This window comes from Erinaceus europaeus, chromosome 13 (genome assembly GCF_950295315.1).
Source record: "Erinaceus europaeus chromosome 13, mEriEur2.1, whole genome shotgun sequence".
Classification (NCBI taxonomy): Eukaryota; Metazoa; Chordata; class Mammalia; order Eulipotyphla; family Erinaceidae; genus Erinaceus; species Erinaceus europaeus.
Genome location: NC_080174.1, coordinates 41,469,892 through 41,495,058, shown reverse-complemented (window position 1 = coordinate 41,495,058; position 25,167 = coordinate 41,469,892). Strand labels below are relative to the sequence as shown.

At 42.6% G+C, this 25,167-nt stretch overlaps 2 protein-coding genes across 2 annotated transcripts in view; both read right to left on the bottom strand.

The window, feature by feature from the left end:
* LOC132542581 (uncharacterized) overlaps positions 1 to 8,816 on the bottom strand; it is a 40,461-nt gene extending 31,645 nt beyond the window's left edge. The window contains exon 1 of the mRNA XM_060205093.1: positions 8,812 to 8,816. Within this exon, the coding sequence (XP_060061076.1) occupies positions 8,812 to 8,816 (5 nt within the window). The remainder of the gene's footprint in view (positions 1 to 8,811) is intronic.
* Positions 8,817 to 8,839: 23 nt separating this feature from the next.
* Positions 8,840 to 8,950, bottom strand: LOC103127768 (thymosin beta-4-like). Its single transcript, XM_060205070.1, has one exon. It carries the CDS (start codon positions 8,948 to 8,950, stop codon positions 8,840 to 8,842), a length of 111 nt encoding a protein of 36 aa, XP_060061053.1.
* Positions 8,951 to 25,167: the final 16,217 nt, after the last annotated feature.

Below are 25,167 nucleotides of genomic sequence, written 5' to 3'. Positions count from 1 at the left end.
CACGAGCAGTAAAGCAGGTCTATAGATGTCTGTCTTTCTCCCCTCTTTCTATCTGCCCATCCTCTCTCAATGGATAAATATAAATATTGTAAAAAATAATATACCAAAAAAAGTTCTTTTGTTTAACCATTATGTTGTCTTATCCATTTTTTGAAGATTGACTTGTTTATTAATGAAAGAGAGAATCGGAGCATCACTCTAGCACATATGATGCCAAGGGTGGAATTTGGAAACTCATGGTTACAAGTTCAATATCTTATCCACTATGCCACCTCCCAGGCCACTATTTTTATTTATTTAGAAACCAGAACATTACTTTATTACATGTGGTACTCAGGGCCTGATGTGTGCAAAGCATTCATCTCACCACTGACCCAGCCCTTGCCATTCCTATTATTTAGATGAACCTCTGATTTTTTAAAAATATTTATTTATTTTTCCCTTTTGTTGCCCTTCTTGTTTTTCATTATTGTTATAGTTATTATTGTTGTTGTTATTGATGTCACCATTGTTGGATAGGACAGAGAGAAATGGAGAGAGGAGGGGAAGACAGAGGGGGGAGAGAAAGATAGACACCTGCAGACCTGCTTCTCCGCCTGTGAAGTGACTCCCCTGCAGGTGGGGAGCCAGGGGCTTGAACCGGTGTGGTGTCCTTACACTTTGCGCCACGTGCACTTAACCCATTGCGCTACCACCGGACTCCCTGATTTTCTTTTTTTGAACCTCTGATTTTCTCCCTTCCTTTCTCCCTTTCCTCCCTTCTTACCTTCCTTCCTTCCTTCTTTCTTTTGATTTTTTAAATTATAATTAAAGTTTTAATGAAAACATCATAAATGCATATAATATATTCTCTTTTTAGGCATACCCTGATAGTTTTTTTTTTTGGGGGGGATTAATGTTTTACATTCAACGGTAAGTACAATGGTTTGCATATGCATAACATTCCCCAGTTTCCCATTTAACAATACAACCCCCACTAGGTCCTCTGAATCCTTCTTGGACCTGTATTTTCCCCACCCACCCAACCCAGAGTCCTTTACTTTGGTGCGATACGCCAATTCCATTTCAGGTTCTACTTCTGTTTTCTTTTCTGATCTTGTTTTTCAACTTCGGCCTGAGAGTGAGATCATCCCATATTCATCCTTCTGTTTCTGACTTATTTAACTCAACATGATTTTTTCAAAGTCCATCCAAGATCGGCTGAAAACGGTGAAGTCACCATTTTTTACAGCTGAGTAGTATTCCATTGTGTATATATACCACAACTTGCTCAGCCACTCATCTGTTGTTGGACACCTGGGTTGCTTCCAGGTTTTGGCTATTACAAATTGTGCTGCCGAGAACATATGTGTACACAGATCTTTCTGGATGGATATGTTGGGTTCCTTAGGATATATTCCCAGGAGAGGAATTGCAGGGTCATAGGGTAGGTCCCTTTCTAGCCTTCTGAGAGTTCTCCAGACTGTTCTCCACAGAGGTTGGACCAATTGACATTCCCACCAGCAGTGCAGGAGGGTTCCTTTGACCCCACACCCTCTCCAGCATTTGCTGCTGTTACCTTTTCTGATGTATGACATTCTCACAGGAGTGAAGTGATATCTCATTGTTGTCTTGATTTGCATTTCTCTGACAATCAGAGACTTGGAGCATTTTTTCATGTGTTTCTCGGCCTTTTGGATCTCTTCTGTGGTGAATATTCTGTCCATGTCCTCCCCCCATTTTTGGATGGGGTTATTTGTTGCCTTGCTGTTGAGTTTGGCAGGCTCTTTATATATGTTGGTTATTAACCTCTTGTCTGATGTATGGCATGTAAAGATCTTCTCCCATTCTGTGAGGGGTCTCTTGGTTTGGGTAGTGGTTTCTTTTGCTGTGCAGAAGCTTTTTAATTTGATGTAGTCCCATAGGTTTATACTTGCCTTAGTCTTCTTTGTAATTGGATTCGTTTCATTGAAGATGTCTTTTAAAATTTATTCAGAAAAGAGTTCTGCCAATATTTTCTTCTAAGTATCTGATAGTTAGTGGTCTAACATCCAAGTCCTTGATCCACTTGGAATTTACTTTTGTGTTTGGTGAAATACAGTGGTTCAGTTTCATTCTTCTGCATGTTTCAACCCATTGTTTCCAACACCATTTGTTGAAGAGACTCTGCTTTCCCCATTTAATAGTCTGAGCCCCTTTGTCAAAGATTAGATGTCCATAGGTGTAGGGTGATTTTTTTTTTTTTTAGGACAAAGGACAACTATTTTTTATTTAAGAAAGGATAAATGAACAAAACCACAGGGTAGGAGGGGTACAACTCCATACAATTCCCACCACCCAATCTACATATCCCACCCCCTCCCCTGATAGCTTTCCCATTCTCTATCCCTCTGGGAGCATGGACCCAGGGTCATTGTGGGTTGCAGAAGGTAGAAGGTCTGGCTTCTGTAATTGCTTCCCGCTGAACGTGGGCGTTGACTGGTCGGTCCATACTCCCAGTCTGCCTCTCTCCTTCCCTAGTAGGGTGGGTCTCTGGGGAAGCGGAGCTCCAGGACACGTTGTGGGGTCTTCAGTCCAGGGAAGCCTGGCCGGCATCCTGATGGCATCTGGAACCTGGTGGCTGAAAAGAGAGTTAACATACAAAGCCAAACAAATTGTTGAGCGATGATTTTTTTTTTTTTTGGGGGGGTTACTACTTTTTTTTTTTTTTATTAACAAAACCATAGGGTAGGAGGGGTACACACAATTCCCACCGCCCAATCTCCATATCCCACCCCCTCCCCCGATAGCTTTCCCATTCTCTATCCCTCTGGGAGCATGGACCCAGGGTCATTGAGGGTTGCAGAAGGTAGAAGGTCTGGCTTCTGTAATTGCTTCCTCGCTGAACATGGGCGTTGACTGGTCGGTCCATACTCCCAGTCTGCCTCTCTCTTTCCCTAGTAGGATGGGTCTCTGGGGAAGCTGCGCTCCAGGACACATTGGTGGTGTCTTCAATCCAGGGAAGTCTGGCTGGCATCCTGATGACACCTGGATGATTTTTTTTAACATACTTCATTTTTCATTTGAAATTCCCTATTCCCTCTATACAAGAACCTCTGCTGAAACACTTTCCACAAAGGCAGCCTTGAATTTTCAGAACATTTTACATATTTCCCCCTCAGCAAAAAGATAAATCATAGTGAAATTATGTTTTTCTTTTGATTTTTTAAAAAAGATTTTATTAAGCACAAGGACCGGCCTAAGAATCCTGGTTCAAGCCCCCGGCTCCCCACCTGCAGGGGATTCGCTTCACAGACAGTCAAGCAGGTCTGCAGGTGTCTATCTTTCTCTCCCCCTCTGTCTCCCCTTCCTCTCTCCATTTCTCTCTGTCCTATCCAACAATGACGACATCAATAACTACAACAATAAAAAATAAGGGCAACAAAAGGGAATAAATATATAAATATTAAAAAAAGATTTTATTTATTTATTGAAAAAGATAAGAGAGAGAGAGAAAGAACCAGTGATTACTCTGGTACATGTGCTGCCAGGAATTGAACTGGGGACCTCCTGCTTGAGAACCCACTGTGCGACCTCCTGGGCCACTTTCTTTTGATTTTTTTTTTCTCCCCTCTCCATCTCTTTCTTTCTCTTTATCCCTCTCTCTCTTGTTTTACTTCCTGAAGATATTTTAAAATATTTTGTTTATTGGATAGAGATAGAGAGAAATGTGGTCTGGGAGGCAGTGCAATAGGTGAAGTGCCGGACTCTTAGGCATGAGGTCCTAAGTTTTATCCTCGGCAACACATGTACCAGAGTGATATCTGGTTCCTTCTCTTTCCTGCTATCCCTTTCATTAATAAATAAAGAAAAACTATTTTTAGAGAGAGAGAGAGAGAGACAGCACTGTTTCACTGCTTGTGGAAATTTTCTGCTGAAGGTGGGGGATGGGGCTTGAACCTGGGTCCTTATACATTGTAACATGTTTGCTCAATCAGGCACTCCACTGTCTGGCCCCTACTTCCTGAAGATTTTCTCAAATTTATCTTCCAACCCTTTCATTGGATTTTTTAATTTGCAAGAACATTTTGTTGTTTCTCTTTAGAATAATGTCCTGTTCTTGCTCTTGCATCATGGCTACACTGTTCTTTTATCGCTCCAAAGACATTAACTGTAGGTTTTTCCCCCTGATCTGGTCTGGTTCCTTTTGAGTGAGCTCTCTGACCCCAGCTTCTGCCCTAGAGCAAAGCCAGGACTTGCCAACTTCCTGGGAGTCAAGTAAAAAAGGGGTGTATCTCTCCAAGCATGCGCGCTCCAGGTTTGACACCCTGGGGCTTCAGTGTGACTGCGTTTTCCATTGCAGTGTTCCTGCTGTAGCCCCCTCCTTGAAGACTCAAGAATCAACCTTGAGTCTTCTGCCAGGTTTGGGGGAAGGATCCAGGGACTTCATTTGGATCCTGAAATAGTTGCCATCCTCTGCTTGCTTGCTTGCCTATGTTATGTTATTTATTTATTTATGGAGCTGGGGCCTTGCACATGTGTCATTTTACAACTCCTAGGCCAACTTTTCTTCCCCCATACCAGGATTGTTTTGTGTGGTACTGGCCGTTTGATCCCAGTGCCTTGCTCCTCATTTTATAATAACTTCTCCCCCACTCAAACAGGAACAGTCTTGGTTGTGCTCCTTCCTCTCATTCAGCTTTGGGTACAGTTTTATGAGGTTATGGGATAGTCACCATTTGAACATCTGTTTCCAGCTCTTGCCTCCTTCTCATTCTCCTCGGTTTTGTGGGTCTGTGCCTTCAGCAAACACTTTGCTGTCATTTAGTTGCATCTGGGGAGCTAGTGGAATTAGATGCGTATGCTCAATCTGCCATAATTTTCAGCTTCATTTTTCACCTAAACCAGTAAGCAGACTAATGATCTCAAACCATAAGGGCTACTGAGGAAGTAAACACAGGGCTGGGCTGAGAAAAAAAGAAAAAGAAAAAAAAAACAAGCAGGATGAGTCAGGCTCAAGAAATGTAGTTTTTAATCTGTACCTTACCACTGCTGCTGTGTAGAAAGGAGGCAGTACAGGAAACAGTTTGCAGAGGGCCAAGTGGTGGCGCAGTTGGTTGAGTGCACACATTACGGTGCACAAAGACCCAGGTTCAAGCCCTTGGTCCCTACCTGCAGGAGGAAACTTTCACGAGTGGTGAAGCAGGGCTGCAGGTGTCTCTCTGTCTCTTTCTATCCCCTGTCTCTCAATTTCTCTCTGTCTCTGTCCAATAATAAATAAAGATTAAAAAAAAAGGAAGCAGCTTGCAGTCAGAGGGAGCCATGTGGAGCCATTGAATGTGAAGGTGGTAGAAAGGTGAAGGCAGCAGGTAGAGCCATGGAGGATGTAGATAAACTCATGGGCAGGAAGGTGGGCCCCAGCTCCAGCTTCTGCTCTGTATGTACCCACAGCTTAGCAATTTTCTAGCTTTCTGAGGCATTTTATAAAGTAAAAAGAAAAAATAGTGGCAGCCCGGTAAGTGGCACTGTGGCTAAAATTATAGACTTACAAGCATGAGGCCCTGAGTTTGATCTCCAGGTTCATAGGTACCAGAATGATATTCTGGTTTTCTCTCCTCACCATTTTTTTTTTTTTCTGCCTCCAGGGTTATCGCTGGGGCTCATTGCCAGCGCTATGAATCCACTGCTTCTGCAGCCATTTTTCCTATTATTTATTATTTTGAATAGGACAGAGAGCAATTGAGAAAGGAATGGAAGATAGGAAGAGAGAAAGAAAAACACCTGTGGTCTGGGATGTGGCACAGTGGATAAAGCACTGGATTCTCAACCATAAGGTCCTGAGTTCAATCCCCAGCAACACATGTACCAGAGTGATGCCTGGTTCTTTCTGTCATTCCTATCTTTCTCATGAATAAATAAATAAATAAATAAATAAATAATTTTTTAAAAGAAAGAAAGAAAGGTAGACACCTGCAGACCTGCTTTACTGCTTGTGATGTGACACCCCCCCACACACACTGCAGGTGGGGACCCTGGGGCTTGAACCGAGATCCTTTCATGGGTCCTTGTACTTCATACTATGTGAACTTAATCCAGCACACCACCACCTGGTCCTCTCTCTCTTCTCTTTCTCTCTCTCTCTCTCCCAGTGCACTCTTCTCAGCTCTGGCTTATGCCGGTATTAAAATAACCATTATGCTGTCTCCCCAACCCTAAGGTTTATTTCTTTTAAAATTTTTAAAAATATTTATTTATTTATTTTCCCTTTTGTTGCCCTTGTTGGTCTTTTTTATTGTTGTTGTAGTTGTTGTTATTGATGTCGTCATTATTAGATAGGACAGAGAGAAATGGAGAGAAGAGAGGAAGACAGAGAGAAGAGAAAGATAGACACCTGCAGACCTGCCTGTGAAGCGATGTCCCTGCAGTTGGAGCTGGGGGCTCCAACCGGGCTTCTTATTCTGGTCCTTGCGATTCACACCACGTGCACTTAACCCAATGTCCCTATTTATTTCTTAATGATACAGAAAGAGAGAAGTGGGAGGGGGAAGATAGCATAATGGTTATGCAAACAGACTTTCATGTCTAAGGCTCTTAAGTCCTAGGTTCAATCACTCAGTTACCATAAGCCAGAGCTAAGCAGTGCTCTGGTGGTGGGGAAAAAAACAAAACAAAACTGATGAATAGACAGAGGTAAAGAGGAAGGATGAAAAACTTCAGGTTTCCCCTAGCACAGACCTCAGAGACAGTGAGTTTGGGATGTGTATACTGAAGGAAAAAAAAAAAGCACTGGGGAATGGGGGAGAAGAGAGGAAGTAGAGAGGGTATAGGAAGGGTCAGGCGGTGGTACAGCTGGTTAAGAGCACGCATTACAGTACGCAAGGATCTGGGTTCAAGCCTCTGGTCCCCACCCACAGGGGGGAAGCTTCATGAGAGGTGAAACAGAACTGCAGATGTTTCTCTGACTCTTTCCCTCTATTCTCCCACTCCCTTCTCAATTTCTCTCTATCTCTATCCAGTAGTAAATAAATAAATAAATAAAGGGCACTGTGATCCTGGTGCATGATGGTGGAAACATACCTAAGTTGGAGGGGAGAGTATTCTGTAGACGCTTATCATGAGGAGATGAGAAATTGTACTCAAATGTCAACAACTGTACTGTAAGCCCCTAAACCACCCCTATTCCACCCCCCCCAAATGATACAGGTTATTTTCCCCCGCACTTTCTTAGATTTTTATTTCAGGCAATGTTTCTAGCAAAGAATGAATATGATAATAAAAACAAAAAGAAATTCAGTACATGTCCAAATGCTGGACAGTGTTAAGAAAAGTTGGGACTAAAAGAAGATTTTTCCAAATTTACCTTGTTGATATGCAATCTGAATCTGAGAAAATAATGTCAGTGAGGGAAGTAAATGAACAAACCAGGACTTATAAAATGATGGGGTTTTTTTCACCAAGTTTTAAAACTTTATTTGCTGTTGTATGCTTTACATTGGGTTGTTCTAGATCTCCACCGCCAAGAGAATTGGATCAGTCCTGTTAGTTTCGCGGGCCCGCTTGGCCTCGCCCCGAAGAACCCCGAAAGAGTTCCAGGGTTCCTGAGTTCGAGAGTAAGAGAGAGTGCTTGCGCCGTGGGAAAAGAGGCAGCAGAGTTTCAGAGTGCCAGAGTTCAAAAGTTCCTGAGTTCCAGAGTTCCAGAGTTCGAGAGTTCGAGAGTTGGAGGGTGGCAGAGTTCGAGAGTGCTGGCGCCACCGCCAGGAAAGAGGCAGCAGAGTTTCAGAGTGCCAGAGTTCCAGGGTTTCTGAGTTTGAGAGTAAGAGAGAGTGCGAGGCATTATCATTTGCATATTAAAAATTGTGCATTCCAATAATTAAAATCATTGAACAAAAATGGTACTCTGATGTAACTGCATTAAAATATTTATTTACTTTTAATGTTTATTTATTTATTTATTTTCCCTTTTGTTGCCCTTGTTTTTCATTATTGTTGTAATTGATGTCATCATTGTTGGATAGGACAGACAGAAATAGAGAGAGGAGGGGAACACAGAGGGGGCAGAGAAAGACACCTGTAGACCTGCTTCACCTCCTGTGAAGTGACTCCCCTGCAGGTGGGGAGCCGGGGGCTCGAACTGGGATCCTTATGCCGGTCCTTGCACTTAGCACCACCTGCGCTTAACCCGCTGTGCTACTGCTCAACTCCCAAAAATACTTATTTTTAAAAGTTTTTAAATTTATTTTCCCTTTTATTACCCCTTTTTAAAAATTATTGTTGTAGTTATTATTGTTGTTGGATAGGACAGAGAGAAGTGGAGAGAGGAGGGGAAGACAGAGAGGGGGAGAGAAAGACAGACACCTGCAGACCTGCTTCACCGCCTGTGCAGCGACTCCCCTGCAGGTGGGGAGCCGGGGCTCGAACCAGGATCCACCAACATGCAAGTTCTTTCCCTTTCCTGCCGGCCAAGGGGTGGGAGGGGCAGGGCGGGCCATTATCGTCAGTAGTTCTTGGATGTGAAAAGGGGCAGCACAGTCATTTAAACTCGATCCAAGCTCTTTGCATCTTACAAGGTTAAACAGCTAAAAGAAGTATAGTAAGAAAGCAATGCTTGGGGGCCTGGTGGTGACGCACCTGATTGAGTGCACATGTCACAGTGCACAAGGACCCAGGTTTGAGCTCCCGTGCAGGGGGAAAGCTGTGAGGCAGGGCTGCAGGTGTCCTTCTCTTTCCCTCTCTATCACCCCTTCCCTCTCAATTTCTGGCTGTTTCTATCTAATAAATAAAGACAATAAAATTTTTTTTTAAAAAGAAGGCAACGCTTGTGGAATGTACAGTGTGCATATTGGCAATACCTGCCTCATTGCGATTCACCGGCTTGCTTCTCCTATTCAGTCGTTTCTTTTGAAGGCAGGATTTTTTTCTCTTTCGTTTCTGTCTTCTTCAGTTTTGACTTACTGAATTTCTCAATCTCAGCCATACCGGGTTTGTCAGACATGGTTGTGGAGGAAAGCGGAATAAGGCAAGAGCAGGCCGGAGAAGTGGATCTGTGCCCAGTGTAGTAGCCGAGTGTGAAAAATTATGTGTTTTTAAAGTTACAAATGGGCGGTCAAATAGGGGTACACTTAGTTGAATGCACCTGTTACAATGTGAAAGGATCTGGATTCAACTCCCCAGTCTCCACATGTAGGGGGGAGGTTTTGTGAGTGGTGAAGCAGAGCTGCAAGTGTCTCTCTCTATCCACTCTTTCCTTCTCAATTTCTCTCTGTCTTTATCAAAAACAAATAAATTTAAAAAACAAGTTATGGGTATGGGCTGTAGCGCAGCAAGTTAAATACACATGGTGCAAAGGGCAAGGACTGACATAAGGATCCCGGTTCGAGCCCTCCCCCTTCAGGAGGTCAGTTCACAAGCGGTGAAGCCCATCTGAAGCCAGTCTGCAGGTGTCTTTCTCACCCTCTCTCTGTCTTCCCCTCTTCCATTTCTCTCTGTCCTACCCAACAACGACATCAATAGCAACAATAATAATAATAACCACAACAATGATAAAAAAACAAGGGCGACAAAAGGGAAAAAGAAAGTTATGGAGTGCGGAGCCACAGAAGGTCAATGACCATGTGAGAGCAGGTCTTTACTGCACCAGGCCATTTCACCTTCCAATTTGTCTCCCATCACACTCCACTCTGCTGCTCCAGAAGTCCCCTTGGCCCTGACCTTAGCGATACCCCCTCCTCTGGTCACTTCACACCCCCATCCTAGCCTTGGATAGAATCAGACCTCAGTCTGATTTTTTATACTTTGTTTTTTTCTATATAATTTTTTTGGGGGTGTCATTACCAGGGCTTCATCACTCCTGTCTGACTTTTTCAGATAAGCGGGGGGAGAGAGAGAACACACAACCACAGCACTAAAGTTTCCTTCAGTGCAGTGGGGACTGGGCTCAAACGTGGGGTGCACATTTGACAAAGCATGGGCACTATTCAGATGAGCTATATGGCTGGCCCAGATGCACTGTCATGGGCACCTTTTCTCCCTTCCTTCCTTCCTTCCTTCCTTCCTTCCTTCCTTCCTTCCTTCCTTCCTTCCCTTCTCCCAAGTTTTCATTCAGTTAAAGAGGCACGAAGACACACAGTGAGGGAGAGACACCACAACACCATTGCTTCCCCTGTTGCCATAGCATTTCCCATGTGGTGCCAAGACTCAAACTTGGGCCATGTGCACGGCAAGGCCCTCCCGCTACAAGTTCTCTCTCTGCCGAGCTCTTACCTCAGCCTGAAGTTGTGAGGCTATTGCTGGGGCCTTTGTGTTTAATATGTGATTCCCCTAGAAGAGAATAAACTCCAGGAGGGAGAGGACCCACTTGTTCTAGTTCTGGCACTGTTTCCCTAGCACCTAGGACAGGCCCGACACAGAGAAAAGGACTCAATAAATGAATTATTTATTTTTAAAATTACCCCACCTTTATTTTATATTTTAATTATATACTTTAAATATTTGATTTAATGTGGTCTGGGAGTTGGTGCAGTGGACAAGGCATTGGACTCTCAAACATGATGTCCTGAGTTCAGTCCCCAGCAGCATATTTACCAGAGTGACATCTAGTTCTTTCTTTCTCCTCCTAATTTTCTTTTTTTTTATTATTATATTTATTTATTTATTTTCCCTTCTGTTGCCCTTGTTGTTTTTTATTGTTGTTGTAGTTATTGTTGTTATTGATGTCGTCATTGTTAGGACAGAGAGAAATGGAGAGAGGAGGGGAAGACAGAGGGGGGAGAGAAAGATAGACACCTGCAGACCTGCTTCACCACCTGTGAAGTGACTCCCCTGCAGGTGGGGAGCTGGGGGCTCAAACCGGGAATCTGATGCAGTTCCTTGTGCTTTGTGCCACATGCGCTTAACCTGCTGCACTATCGCCCGACTTCCTCTCCTATCTTTCTCATAAATAAATAAATAAACATTTGATTTACTCAGTAAGGACAGAGAGAAATCAAGAGGGGAGTAGGAGAAAGAGAGATACCTATAGCACTGCTTCACTGCTCAGAAGGCTTCTAAACCTCATATTAAAATAAATTTCCACACCTACAGAGAACTAATCTTTGGCAAGGATACCCAGACTATAAAATGAGGAAAGAAGAGTCTCTTCAGCAAATGATGTTGGAACCATTGGGTTGAGGGCAGGGGAGACAGCAGCATAATGGTTACACAAACAGACTCATGCCTGAGGCTCCTAAGTCCCATGTTCAATCCCCTGCTCTACCATAAGCCAGAACTGAGCAGTGCTCTGGTGTTTCTCTCTGTGTGTGTCTCTCTCTGCATCTCTCTCAAAAAAATAAATAAATATATATTTTTTTAAGTTGAGGAAAATTCGAGCCTCCAGTCCCCACCTGCATGGGGAAGGCTTTGCAAGTGGTGAAGCAGTGTTGCAGGTGTCTCTCTGTCTCTCACCCTCTCTATCCCTCCCTTCCCTCTTGATTTCTGACTGTCTCTATCCAATAAATAAATAAATAATTTTTTTTTAAGTTTAGGAAAAGAAAAATTGGGTTGAAACATGTAGAAGAATGAAACTAGAGCCCGCCCTCCCCGCCTGCGGGGGCACATGGCTGGGGGCTCCCGGCCCTGGGGCCCGGCCTGGGCTGCTCCGTTCATTCATTCATCTGGAGATGTCAGAACAACCGTGGCGACTTGAAAAAAAGAGTGGGGGGGACTCTCCTGCCTGAGGCTCCAGAGTCCCGGGTTCAAGCCCCAGCACCGCCAGAAGCCAGCGCTGAGCAGGGAAAGAAAGAAGAATGAGTGGTCAGGGTGGCTCAGTGGATAGAGCACTGGACTCTGAAGCATGAGGGCCCGAGTTCAAGTCCCGGCTGCAATTGTGCCAGAGTGATGTTGTCTGGGCCTCTCGCCTGTCTTCTTCATGAATGAAATCTTTAAATGAAAAACAAAAGGAGATGAAAGAGAGAAAACAGAGCAGAACGTGGACTGGAGTTGGTGTATTTGCACCGCAGGAAAAGACTCTGAAACAGGAGGGCAGAGGACCCAGTGGGGGTCGCACTTTTATGTGGGAAACTGGGAAAAGTTATGCATGTACAAACTGTTGTATCTACTGTTGACTGTAAAAACAATCCCCCAATAAAGAAATAATTTTAAAAAAGTAAAAAAAGAGAAGGGGGGACAGGCGGTGGCGCACACATACTACGAAGCACAAGAATCCCGGTTCGAGCCCCCCACTCGCTCCCCAACCTGCAGGGGAGGGGTCCCTTCACAAGTGGTAATGCAGGTCTGCAGGTGTCTGTCTTTCTGACCCCCTCTCTATTTTTCTGTCTTGTCCAATAAAATGGAAGAAGAAAAAAAAAGAATGAAACTAAATCACTATATTTCACCAAACACAAAAGTAAATTTCAGATGAATCAAAGACTTGGATATTAGACCAGAAACTATCAAATACTTAAAGGAAAATATTGGCAGAGGTTTTTTTTTTTAAAAAAAATTTTATTTATTCCCTTTTGTTGCACTTGTTGTTTTATTGTTGTAGTTGTTGTTATTGATGTCATTGTTGTTGAATAGGACAGAGAGAGGAGGAGAGGACAGAGAGGGTGAGAGAAAGATAGACACCTGCAGACCTGCTTCACCACCTGTGAAGTAACTCCCCTGCAGGTGGGGAGCCTGGGGCTCATACCGGGATCCTTAACACAGATCCTTGTGCTTTGCGCCACATGCGCTTAACCCACTGTGCTACTACCTGACTCCCCCCCCCCCTTTTTTTTTTTTTTTTTTTTTTTACCAGAGCACTGCTCAGCTCTGGTTTATGGTAGTACAGGGGATTGAACCTGGGTGGTGGTCCAGGAGGTGGCGCTGTGGATAAAGCATCGGACTCTCAGCATGAGGTCCTGAGTTCAATGCCCAGCAGCACATGTATCAGAGTCATCTCTGTTTCTCTCTCTCTCTTCCTATGTTTCTCATTAATTAATAAATAAAATCTTAAAAAAAAAAAAGGATTGAACCTGGGACCTTGGAGCCACAGGAATGAGAGTCTCTTTGCATAACCATTATGCTATCTACCCCTGCTTGGCAGAACTCTTCTCATCTAAATTTTAAAGGTATCTTCAATGAAATGAATCCAATTACAAGAAGACTAAAACAAAAACAAACAAGTAGAACTACATCAAATTTAAAAGCTTCTCCATAGCAAAAGAAACCACCACCTAAAGAGACCCCTTACAGAATGGGAGAAGGCCTGTACATGCCATACATAAGAGTCTAATAACCAAAATACACAAAGAGCTCACCAAACTCACCAACAAGAAAACAAATGGGGAGTCGGGGGGTAGCACAGTGGGTTAAGAGTACGTGGCTCAAAGCGCAAGGACCAGCACAAGGATCCCCATTCAAGCCCCCGGCTCCCCACCTGCAGGGGAGGAGCTTCACAAGTAGTGAAGCAGGTCTGCAGGTGTCTGTCTTTCTCTCCCCCTCTGTCTTCCCCTCCTCTCTCCATTTCTCTCTGTTCTAACAATGATGACATCAATAAAAACAACAATAATAACTACAACAATGAAAAACAACAAGGGCAACAAAAGGGAAAATAAATAAAAAAAAACACAAATGACCCCATCTAAAAATGGGGAGAGGACATGGACAGAAGAGATAAAAAAGGACACGTGTGCTTAACCTGCTGCGCTACTGCTGGACCTCCCGTATTTCTTCTTCTTTCTTCTCCTTCTTCTTTTTCCTCTTTTTTTTTTTTTTAAATTATTTATTTATAAATGGAAACACTGGCAAGACCATAGAATAAGAGGGGTACAATTTCCACCACCATAGCTCCTTATCCCCCCTTCCCATAGCTTTCCTATTCTTTAACCCCGTGGGAGTATGGACCCAGGAAACCCAGATTTCTTAATGTGATAAGGACATCAAGGTGTTGAGGAGGGGAGATGGAAAGAGTCAGCACATGGCACCATTCTATGAATAGCAGCTTGCTTTTTTTTTTTTTTTTTTTTAACCAGAGCACTGTTCAACTCTGGCATATGGTGGTGCAGGGGAACTGAACCTGGGACTTTGGAGCCTCAGGCATGAGAGTCTTTTTGCATAACCATTATGCTGTATGCTATGCTATATGCTCCTCTTGCTTTTTTTTCTTTCATTTTTTTAAAATAATTTATTTCTTTATTGGGGGATTAATGCTTTACTATCAACAGTAAATACAATAGTTTGTACATGCATAACATTCCCCAGATTCCCATTTAACAATAGAACCCCCACTATGTCATTCATCATCTTTCATGGACCTGTATTCTCCCCACCCACCCACCCACCCCAGAGTCTTTTACTTTGGTGTAATACTCCAATTCCATTTCAGGTTCGACTTGTGTTTTCTTTTCTAATCTTGTTTTTCAACTTCGGCCTGAGAGTGAGATGATCCCATATTCATTCTTCTGTTTCTGACTTAGTTCACTCAACATGATTTTTTCAAGGTCCATCCAAGATCGGCTGAAAACGGTGAAGTCACCATTTTTTACAGCTGAGTAATATTCCATTGTGTATATATACCACAACTTGCTCAGTCACTCATCTGTTGTTGGACACCTGGGTTGCTTCCAGGTTTTGGCTATTACAAATTGTGCTGCCAAGAACATATGTGTACACAGATCTTTTTGGATGGATGTGTTGGGTTCCTTAGGATAGATCCCCAGGAGGGGAATTGCAGGGTCATAGGGTGGGTCCATTTCTAGCCTTCTGAGAGTTCTCCAGACTGTTCTCCACAGAGGTTGGACCAATTGACATTCCCACCAGCAGTGCAGGAGGGTTCCTTTGACCCCACACCCTCTCCAGCATTTGCTGCTGTTACCTTTTCTGATGTATGACATTCTCACAGGAGTGAAGTGATATCTCATTGTTGTCTTGATTTGCATTTCTCTGACAATCAGAGACCTGGAGCATTTTTTCATGTGTTTCTCGGCCTTTTGGATCTCTTCTGTGGTGAATATTCTGTCCAAGTCCTCCCCCCATTTTTGGATGGGGTTATTTGTTGTCTTGTTGTTGAGTCTGGCAAGCTCTTTATATATGTTGGTTATTAACCTCTTGTCTGATGTATGGCATGTAAAGATCTTCTCCCATTCTGTGAGGGGTCTCTTGGTTTGGGTAGTGGTTTCTTTTGCTGTACAGAAGCTTTTTAATTTGATGTAGTCCCATAGGTTTATACTTGCCTTAAGTCTTCCTTGTAATTGGATTCGTTTCATTGAAAATGTCTTTAAAATTTATGTGGAAAAAAGTTCTGCCAATATTTTCCTCTAAGTATCTGATAGTTTGTGGTCTAACATCCAAGTCCTTGATCCACTTGGAATTTACTTTTGTATTTGGTGAAATACAGTGATTCAGTTTCATTCTTCTGCATGTTTCAACCCATTGTTTCCAACACCATTTGTTGAAGAGACTCTGCTTTCCCCATGTAATAGTCTGGGCCCCTTTGTCAAAGATTAGATGTCCATAGGTGTGGGGCCTCATTTCTGGGCTCTCAATTCTATTCCACTGGTCAGTGTGTCTGTTCATGTTCCAGTACCAAGCAGTTTTGATGACAATGGCCCTATAATACAGTTTGAGATCTGGGAGTGTGATGCCTCCAGTTCTGTTCTTTTTTCTCAAGATTGTTTTGGCAATTCTAGGTCTTTTCTGGTTCCAGATAAACATTTGTAGCATTTGTTCTATTCTCCTAAAAAATGTGCTTGCGATCTTGATGGGGATAGCATTAAATTTGTAGATGGTTCTGGGTAATATATTCATTTTGATGATGTTAATTCTTCCAACCCATGAACATGGAATACCTTTCCACTTCTTTGTGTCTTTTTCAATTTCTTTGAGTAGTGACTCATAATTTTCAGTATACAAGTCTTTCACTTCTTTGGTTAGGTTTACTCCTAGATATTTTATTGTATTTGTTGCTATAGAAAAAGGAACTGATTTCTGGATTTCAATTTCTTCTAACTTAGTGTTTGCATAGAGGAATGCCACTGACTTTTGAATGTTAATTTTATAGCCTGACACATTACTGTATTGCCTGATGATTTCCAAAAGCTTCTTGCTGGATTCCTTAGGTTTTTCCATGTATACTATCATGTCATCTGCAAATAAGGAGAGTTTGACTTCTTCTCTTCCAATCTGTATGCCTTTAATTCCTTGCTCCTGCCTGATTGCTATGGCAAGAACTTCCAACACTATGTTGAATAGTAATGGTGATAGTGGGCAGCTCTGTCTAGTACCTGATCTGAGGGGAAATGCTTCCAGTTTTTCACCATTGAGTATGATGTTGGCTGTAGGTTTGCTATATATAGACTCCACTATCTTCAGGAATTCTCCATCTATTCCCATTTTTTGTAGTGTTTTGATCATAAAGGGATGTTGTATTTTGTCAAAGGCTTTCTCTGCATCTATTGATATGACCATGTGGTTTTTGTTCTTGCTTTTGTTGATGTGGTGGATCACATTGATTGATTTACGTATATTAAACCAACCTTGCATGCCTGGGATAAACCCCACTTGGTCATGATGAACAATCTTTTTGATATATTGCTGTATCCAGTTGGCTAGAATTTTGTTCAATATTTTCGCATCTATGTTCATCAGAGATATTGGTCTGTAGTTTTCTTTTTTGGTTGTGTCCCTGTCTGCTTTTGGTATCAGGGTGATGTTGGCTTCATAGAAGCTGGCAGGGAGTATTCCAGTGTCTTCAATCTTCTGGAAGACTTTTAAAAGTAGAGGTATTAGTTCTTCTTTGAAAGTTTTGTAGAATTCATTTGTAAAACCATCTGGTCCAGGACTTTTATTTTGGGGAAGATTTTTGATAACTGTTTCAATTTCATTAGCTGTGATGGGCCTGTTCATGTTATCCACTTCCTCTTTACTTAGTTTTGGAAGTTGGTAGGTATCTAGGAAATCATTCATTTCTTCCAGGTTCTCTAGCTTGGTGGCATATAGTTGTTCATAGAAGCCTCGCATGATATGTTGAATTTCTGCAGTGTCTGTTGTGATATCTCCTCTTTCATTTACTATCCAATTTATTTGGGTCTTCTCCCTTTTTTGTTTTGTGAGTCTGGCTAAAGGTTTGTCGATTTTGTTTACTTTTTCGAAGAACCAACATTTACTTTCATTGATCTTTTGTATGGTTTTCCTATTCTCAATGTTATTTATTTCTGCCCTAACTTTAGTGATTTCTGTCCTTCAGGTTGCTTTGGGATTCCTTTGTTGTTCTTCTTCTAGGTCTTTAAGATGTGCAATCAGGCTGTTTATTTGTGCCTTTTCTTGTTTCCTAATGTGTGCTTGTATAGCTATGAACTTTCCTCTTAGGACTGCTTTAGCTGTGTCCCAAATATTTTGATAGCTTGTGTCTTCATTTTCATTGAACTCTCGAAACATTTTGATTTCTTCCTTGATTTCCTCTTTGACCCAGAAGTTGTCGCTTCACAGGCGATGAAGCAGGTCTGCAGGTGTCTATCTTTCTCTCCTCTTCTCTGTCTTCCCCTCCTCTCTCCATTTCTCTCTGTCCTATCCAACAACGATGACAACAACAATAATAACTACAACAATAAAAAAAAAAAAAAGAAGTGTACTGTTGAGCTTCCACATTTTGGCACTGTTACTAATCTTTTGTTGATTGTTAAGTGTTAGTTTAATTCCACTGTGGTCTGAGAAGATGCTTGGGATGATTTCAGTGCTCTTGAATTGGCTGATGCTGTCTTTGTGGTCTAACATATGGTCTATCCTTGAGAATGACCCATGTGTATTTGAGTAAAATGTGTATTCCAGTTTCTTGGGATGAATGACTCTGAAAATGTCCAATAGTTCTAGTTTATCTATCTCTTCATTTAGCTCCCTTATGTCTTTACTGATTTTCTTCCTGGATGATCTGTCAAGTTGAGAGAGTGGGATGTTGAAGTCCCCTACTATGATTGTGTTACTGTTAATATATTGCTGTAGCTCTTTCAGTAGAAGTTTGATGTATTTAGATGGCTTCTCATTGGGTGCATAGATATTAATAATTGTTAAGTCCTCTTGATTGACTGATCCTCTGAGCAGTAAGTAGTGTCCATTCCTATCTTTTTTAATCTTATCTATTTTAAAGTCTATCATGTCAGATATGAGAATAGCTGTTCCTGCACTTTTTTGTGGGCCATTGGCTTGTATGATAGTTTTCCATCCTTTCACTTTAAGTCTGTGTTTGTCTTGTTGAGTTAGGTGAGTTTCCTGTAGACAACATATTGTTCAGTTGTGTTTTCTGATCTATCTTCCTACTCTGTGTCTTTTAATAGGTTAATTCAGGCCATTGACATTTATTGATATCAAAGATTGAAGATATTTTAACACCATTCTTGTAGAGTTTTAGAATGTTTTGATATATGTCCTATTTGTGGTGGTCTGGTTGTTTATAGGAGACCTTTCAGAACTTCTTTCAGGGCAGGCTTGGTGATGGTTGATTCCTTCAACTGTTGCTTGTCTGAGAAGGTTTTGATGCCTCCATCTAGTCTGAATGACAGTGTAGCAGGATATAGTATTCTTGGCTGAAAGCCTTTCTCATTGAGCACTCGATAGATATCTTGCCATTCTCTTCTGGCCTGTAGTGTTTGTATGGAGAAGTCTGCTGCTAATCTTATGGGTTTTCCTTTGTAGGTGACTCTTTGTTTTTCTCTTGCAGCCTTGAGGATCCTTTCTTTATCCTTATTCCTTTCCATTCTAAGTATGACATGTCTTGGTGTCTTTAGGTCTGGGTTAATTCTGTTTGGGACCCTCTGGGCTTCTTGAATCTTTATGTCTTTGGTGTTGTCTAGACTAGAGAAATTTTCAGCTATTATGGCCTGGAGAATGCTTTCTTCCTCTCCTTCTCTTTCTTCCTCTGGTAAGCCAATAATGCGTATATTGTTTCTTTTGAAGTCATCCCATAGGACTCTGTTGTTGTTTTCAGCATCTCTTAATCTCTTTTTGAGATCTCTTACTTCTTTTTTAGTTGTCTCTAATTCATCCTCAATCTTGCTAATTCTGTTTTCAGCCTCATAGATTCTATTCTCTCTGCCCTCTACTGCTTTCTGGAGTTCATCTATTTTGTTGCCCTGCTCTGATACTGTTTTAGCTTTTCAGCTAGTTGCCTTCTTAGCTCAGCGATTTCAGCTTTCAGCTCTCTAATAACCATGAGATAATTAGAATTTTCTTCCATATTCTCATTTGTTGTTCCTGAATTTCTGATTACAATTTTTTCAAATTCTTTACTCACTCCTGTTATTATTTCCTTAGCTAATGTTTGGATGTTGAACTCGTTGTTTTGTGCTTCACCCTCTGGAGGACTTTTAGCTGGACTCTTGTCCTGGTTCGAGTCTCCAATATTTTTTCTTGTTGTTTTAACCATTTTATATATTATGTTATGAGTTCCCTTTATCAGTACTTTTCAAATTATTGATTACTATTGCCTGGATTGACTTGTGTCTAAGTAATTTAATTAAAGGGTTTACCGTGGTGGAAGTTAACAGTTTTTTCAATCCCTGAGTTGGAGCTCAGTGGTGTAAAAGCCTCGTTTTTTTTTTCTTCCCTGTAGGCTATGGGAAGAAAAAAACTATCAATAGGCTTCTTAGCTTAATCACTGACTCCTGACCAAGAGATAAAGCAGGGTGTGGCAGAGATAATCCAGTGGTTATGCAAAGAGACTTTCACAGCCCCTCAGCTATGCCACCGAGGTATAGGTCTTCTCCTGAGTTTACCGGTTAGATCTCTGTCCCCTGGTGTCCCTCCCTGTTGCTGCTCCAGATTCTGAGGGTAGTAGCAATGGAGACTCAGAGTTGCACTTGGTGAGTCTCTGGGGAGTCCTTTCCTCCCTTCAGCTGTCCCCTTGTTGTGGAGCAGACTGGAGGTGTTGTCTCCACTGATAAACTGCTGAACTGTTAGCAGTCACTTAATCTCTCCTTAGGCCCCTCTCTCCTCTCTGTCACCAGCCACGCGTGTTTGTACTCACAGGTGATTTACTGGGTTCCTGTGGTCATTCTAGTCCTGTCTTGTTTCGGTCTGGGTGGTCTCCTTTGGTATTCCTAGTTGATCTGGGAGAGGAGAGGAGAGGAGAGGAGAGGAGAGGAGAGGAGAGGAGAGAAAGCGATCTGCTGCTCGTAGCTCCGCCTCCGGAAGTCGAATCTCTTTTTCCTCTTTTAATTTTTCTTTTTAAAAAAATTTCAGGAGTCAGGCGGTGGCGCACCTGGTTAAGCGCTCACATTACAGTGCACAAGAAGGAAGGTTCAAGCCCCTGGTCTGGTCCCCACCTGCAGGGGGAAGCTTCACGAGTGGTGAAGCAATGCTCCAGGCGTCTCTGTCTCTCTCCCTCTCTATCTTCCCCCGCCCCTCTCAATTTCTCTCTGTCTCTAGCTAGTAAGTAAATAAATAAGTATTTCAGAAACTTTTTAGTATTATCTTAATATATTTATTGGCTAGAGACAACCAGAAATCAATAGAGACAAAGAGAAATTGAAAGGGGAGGAGGAAACAGAGAGGGAGAGAGACAGAGAGACACTTTCAGCCCTACTTCATGGCTTATGAAGCTTTCCCCCTGCAGGTGGGACTTGAACCTGCATCTTTTTGCACTGTAATCTATGCTCTTAACCAGATGTGCCACTGCCTGGACCCATCTTCTTGTGCTTTTTTTAAAAAAATAATTTATTTATTATTTATTCCCTTTCATTGCCCTTGTTGTTCTATTGTTGTGGTTATGATGGATGTCATTGTTGTTGGATAGAACAGAGAGAAACGGAGAGAGGAGGGGAAGACAGAGAGGGGGAGAGAAAGATAGACACCTGCAGACCTGCTTCACTGCTTGTGAAGCGACTCCCCTGCAGGTGGGGAGCCGGGGGCTTGAACCAGGTTCCTTATGCTGGTCCGCTTTTTTTTTTTTAAGATTTTATTTATGAGAAAGATAGGAGGAGAGAGAAAGAACCAGACATCACTCTGGCACATGTGCTGCTGTGGATCGAACTCGGGACCTAATGCTTTAGAGTCCAAAGCTTTATCACAATGCCACCTCCTGGAGCAATATCCTTGTGCTTTTTAACATGCACACTCAACCAGGTGCACCACCACCTACCCCCCCTTTTTAATTTGTTTAATCTTTATTTATTTGATAGAGACAGTCAGAAATCAAGAGGAAAGGGGGATGATAGAGAGACAGAGATAGAGAGACACCTGCAATACTGTTTTCCCATTTGCAAAGCTTTTACCATACAGGTGGAGACTGGGAGCTTGAAATTAGGTCCTTGCACATTGTAACCTGTGTGTCCAACTAGGTGAGCCACCACCTCCCTCCCACCATATTTCTTCTTCCTCTTTTTTTTTTCTTTCAATTTTTTATATATAAACAAGAAACATTGACTAAACCATAGGATAAGAGGGCTACACCTCCACACAATTCCAACCACCAAAACTCTGTATTCTGTCCCCTCCCCTGATAGCTTTCCTATTCTTTAACCCTCTGGTTGTATGGACCCAAGGTCATTGTGGGATGCAGAAGGTGGAAGGTCTGGCTTCTGTAATTGCTTCCCCACTGAACATGGGCATTGACTGGTCAATCCATACTCCCAGCCTGTCTTTCTCTTTCCCTAGTGGGGAAGGGCTCTGGGGAAGCAGAGCTTCAGGACACATTGGTGGGGTTGTCTGTACAGGGAAGTCTGGTCAGCATCATGCTATCTGGAACCTGGTGGTTGACAAGAGAGTTAACATACAAAGCCAAACAATTTGTTGACCAATCATGGACCTAAAGGCTGGAATAATGAAGATGAAGAGTTGGGGGGGGGTTCCTCCATTTTGTAGATAGCTAGTAGGCATAATTTAGTTATATTCCAAAGGACCTGTGGCTATACTAATGTTTTTTTGTTTTTGTTTTTCCTGAGCCTGAAATCTGATATGCAGGTGGATCCTAATTATTGTCTGGGGAGATGATATCATGGCTGGGAGAAGGACCAGAAAGCTGGATCAGGGAAGTGAATAGCTTCCTAATATTGGGAAGGGGTATAAATATTGTTGATTGTAAACCCCATCAATTTGATGTGATCTGGGGCCCATATTCAGCTTGGGAGCCTATGTGACCTCTGCATCCCTGTAGATCTGAGCTCACATTCTGTGGTCATAAATAGGAACATCCCAAGCTGCCCCAATATCAAGACCCATCTTCCTCAGGTGTAGCATAAAGTATATTGCCCAGCCTCCCTTCAGAGGATGGAACATTCTCTACCATTATTAATCCAAGTTGAGGGCAAGGTCCTCTGGAGGCCCAGGAAGGGGTCTTTTGTGTTGTTCCTGATAGAAATAATCAGTAAGAATGGAGAGAGGGATTTATTGGAGGTCTAGGCCCAGCATGTCTGTTTGGTAATCCCAGGACTCCCTGATTTGGGCCCCAGCTGATGGGGTGGCCTGATAGTGACTAAAGAGTCATCGTTAAAGTATGCCAGTCTCTTGCCCTTATTCAGCTTTTGCAGTCGTTGCTTTGATGAGGTTAGCTTTGGAATGAGTGAGAGGACTGTAATAGGAAATAGGTGAGGAGCGTATCTAAGCCTAAGTAGACACTATTTCATTATGAACTTTATACTGAATCACTACAGACTATTGTGTATTTTTGCTTTCAGGTAAATATTTTGGCCTAACTTATGGATACACGTGAACATATGCTCTATCTCACGGGACCTGGTCTATACCTAGGTTTTGGGACTTTGTTAGGAAATGAATCTCCTGGCATGGAATTAGAGAATCCTATGAAAGGAAAGGTCTCACCCAAGTAATGAGGGTGAAGGGTTGATATTCCATGCTTGACGTCTCAGGACACAGTCTGAAGTGAAGCATGCTGAGGTGGTACTCCTTGTGTTGATTAGGTTAGGATTGGTGGATGCAATATCATTTGGTATGAACTGAGAGAAGCATGCAGAAAAGTGAACTCCACCCTAGAGGTTCCAGGACTGGGAACAGGCTCTATACAGGAAACAGGGGGTTCCTGCTGTCTTTGGGTTTAAGAAAACAATAGATAATTATTGCAATAATCACATTATTTGGTAATTGGATTAACTTAGAAAAATCCCTTTGTTGATAGTTGGGCTGTAGCACAGTGGTTTAAGCGCAGGTGGCGCAAAGCACAAGGACCGGAGTAAGGATCCCGGTTCAAGCCCCGGCTCCCCACCTGCAGGAATGTTGCTTCACAAGTGGTGAAGCAGGTCTGCAGGTGTCTGTCTTTCTCTCCCCCTCTCTGTCTTCCCCTCCTCTCTCCATTTCTCTCTGTCCTATCCAACAACAACAATAATAACTACAACAATAAAACAACAAGGGCAACAAAAGGGAATAAATAAATAAATAAATAATTTTTTAAAATTTAAAAAAAAAGAAAAATCCCTTTGTTAGGATTTGCTGTATCATACATCACCATAATTTATGTCCTTTGACATTATTTGTATATAGCTGTGCCACTGGTTGCTTCTGTTCTCCCTGGTCTAAGCTTTTTTTTTTTTTTTTTCCCTCCTCCAGGGTTATTGCTGGGCTTGGTGCCTGCACCATGAATCCACCGCTCCTGGAGGCCATTTTTCCCCCTTTTGTTGCCCTTGTTGTAGCTTCGTTGTGGTTATTATCATTGCCCTTGTTGACGCAATTCGTTGTTGGATAGGACAGAGAGAAATGGAGAGAGGAGGGGAAGACAGAGAGGGGGAGAGAAAGACAGACACCTGCAGACCTGCTTCACCGCCTGTGAAGCGACTCCCCTGCAGGTGGGGAGCCGGGGGCTCGAACGGGATCCTTACGCCGGTCACTGCGCTTTGCGCCACATGCGCTTAACCCACTGCGCCACCGCCCGACCCCCTGGTCTAAGCTTTTAAGAGAGTCAACATATCAAAGACTCAGCCCATGTATTAAAAAGACTCAGTCTGTGATTTTAAAAGTTTGAGACATACAATCAATTTTCCCCCTCTCATATTAAATAGTGATTTATCTGACTACAAATTGATAGGAGTGTACATAAACACCATTCCCACTATCAAAAGACTGTGTCCCATCCCATCCCTCCCTACCCCCCCCTCCCCCGCCCTGTGAAGCTGAACATCCACCCTCATCCTTAACCTAGGGTTTTCACTTTGGTGCACTACTTCAACTTTTTTTTTTTTTCCTCTAGGGTTATCTCCGGGGCTTGGTGCCTGCACTATGAATCTACTGCTCCTGAATGCCATTTTTTTTTTATTGTTGTTGTTATTGTTGCTGTTGTTGGATAGGAAAGAGAAATTGAGAGAGGAGGGGAAGATAGAGAGGGGGAGAGAAAGGTAGACACCTGCAGACCTGCTTCACTGTTTGTGAAGCGACCCCCGCCCCGCCGCTGGAACCAGGATCCTTGAGCCAGTCCTTGCACTTCGCACTATGTGCACTTAACCCAGTGCATTACCGTCTGGTCTCCATTTCTTCTTCATCTTTTTTTTTTTTTTTAATTACTTTTGGTCGGGGGTAGATAGCATAATGGTTATGCAAAGAGACTTTCATGACTGAGGCTCTGAAGTCCCAGGTTCAATCACCAGCATCACAAGCCAGAGCTGAGCAGTGTTCTGGAGAAAATAAAAAGAATGTTTAAATTGTTCTCCAGTGTAAACTAGAGAGAAAGAGAGCCCAAGCACCACTGTGCCATTTCCGTTAGGGCTGTGATAAACCAGGGCCTAAAGGAGTGCAAGGCGTGTATTTCACCACTAGTCACCCCCGTGCCCCAGTACCGGCTACATTTCAAGAGCTCAGCAGCCGGGTGTGGCTAGTGGCCACCAAACTGGATGGCACAACACCCAGCAATGAAGCTGAACTATTCTTCTTTTTAATCTTTTGTTTTAATTTAATAAATTTATTATTTTTTAGTTTTTAAATATTTATTTCCTTTTGTTGCCCTTGTTCTATTGTTGTAGTTATTATTGTTGCTATTATTGATGTCGTCACTGTTAGATTGGACAGAGAGAAATGGAGAGAGGAGAGGAAGACAGAGTGGGGGAAAGACAGACACCTGCAGACCTGCTTCACCGCCTGTGAAGCGACTCCCCTGCAGGTGGGGAGCCAGGGGCTTGAACCGAGATCCTTACGCTGGTCCTTGCGCTTTGTGCCACCTGTGCTTAACCTGCTGCACTACCGTCCGACTCCCTTAATGAATTTATTTTTAATGAATGAAGGATATGTAGAGAAAGATACAGAAAAGGAAACCAGAGCACTGCT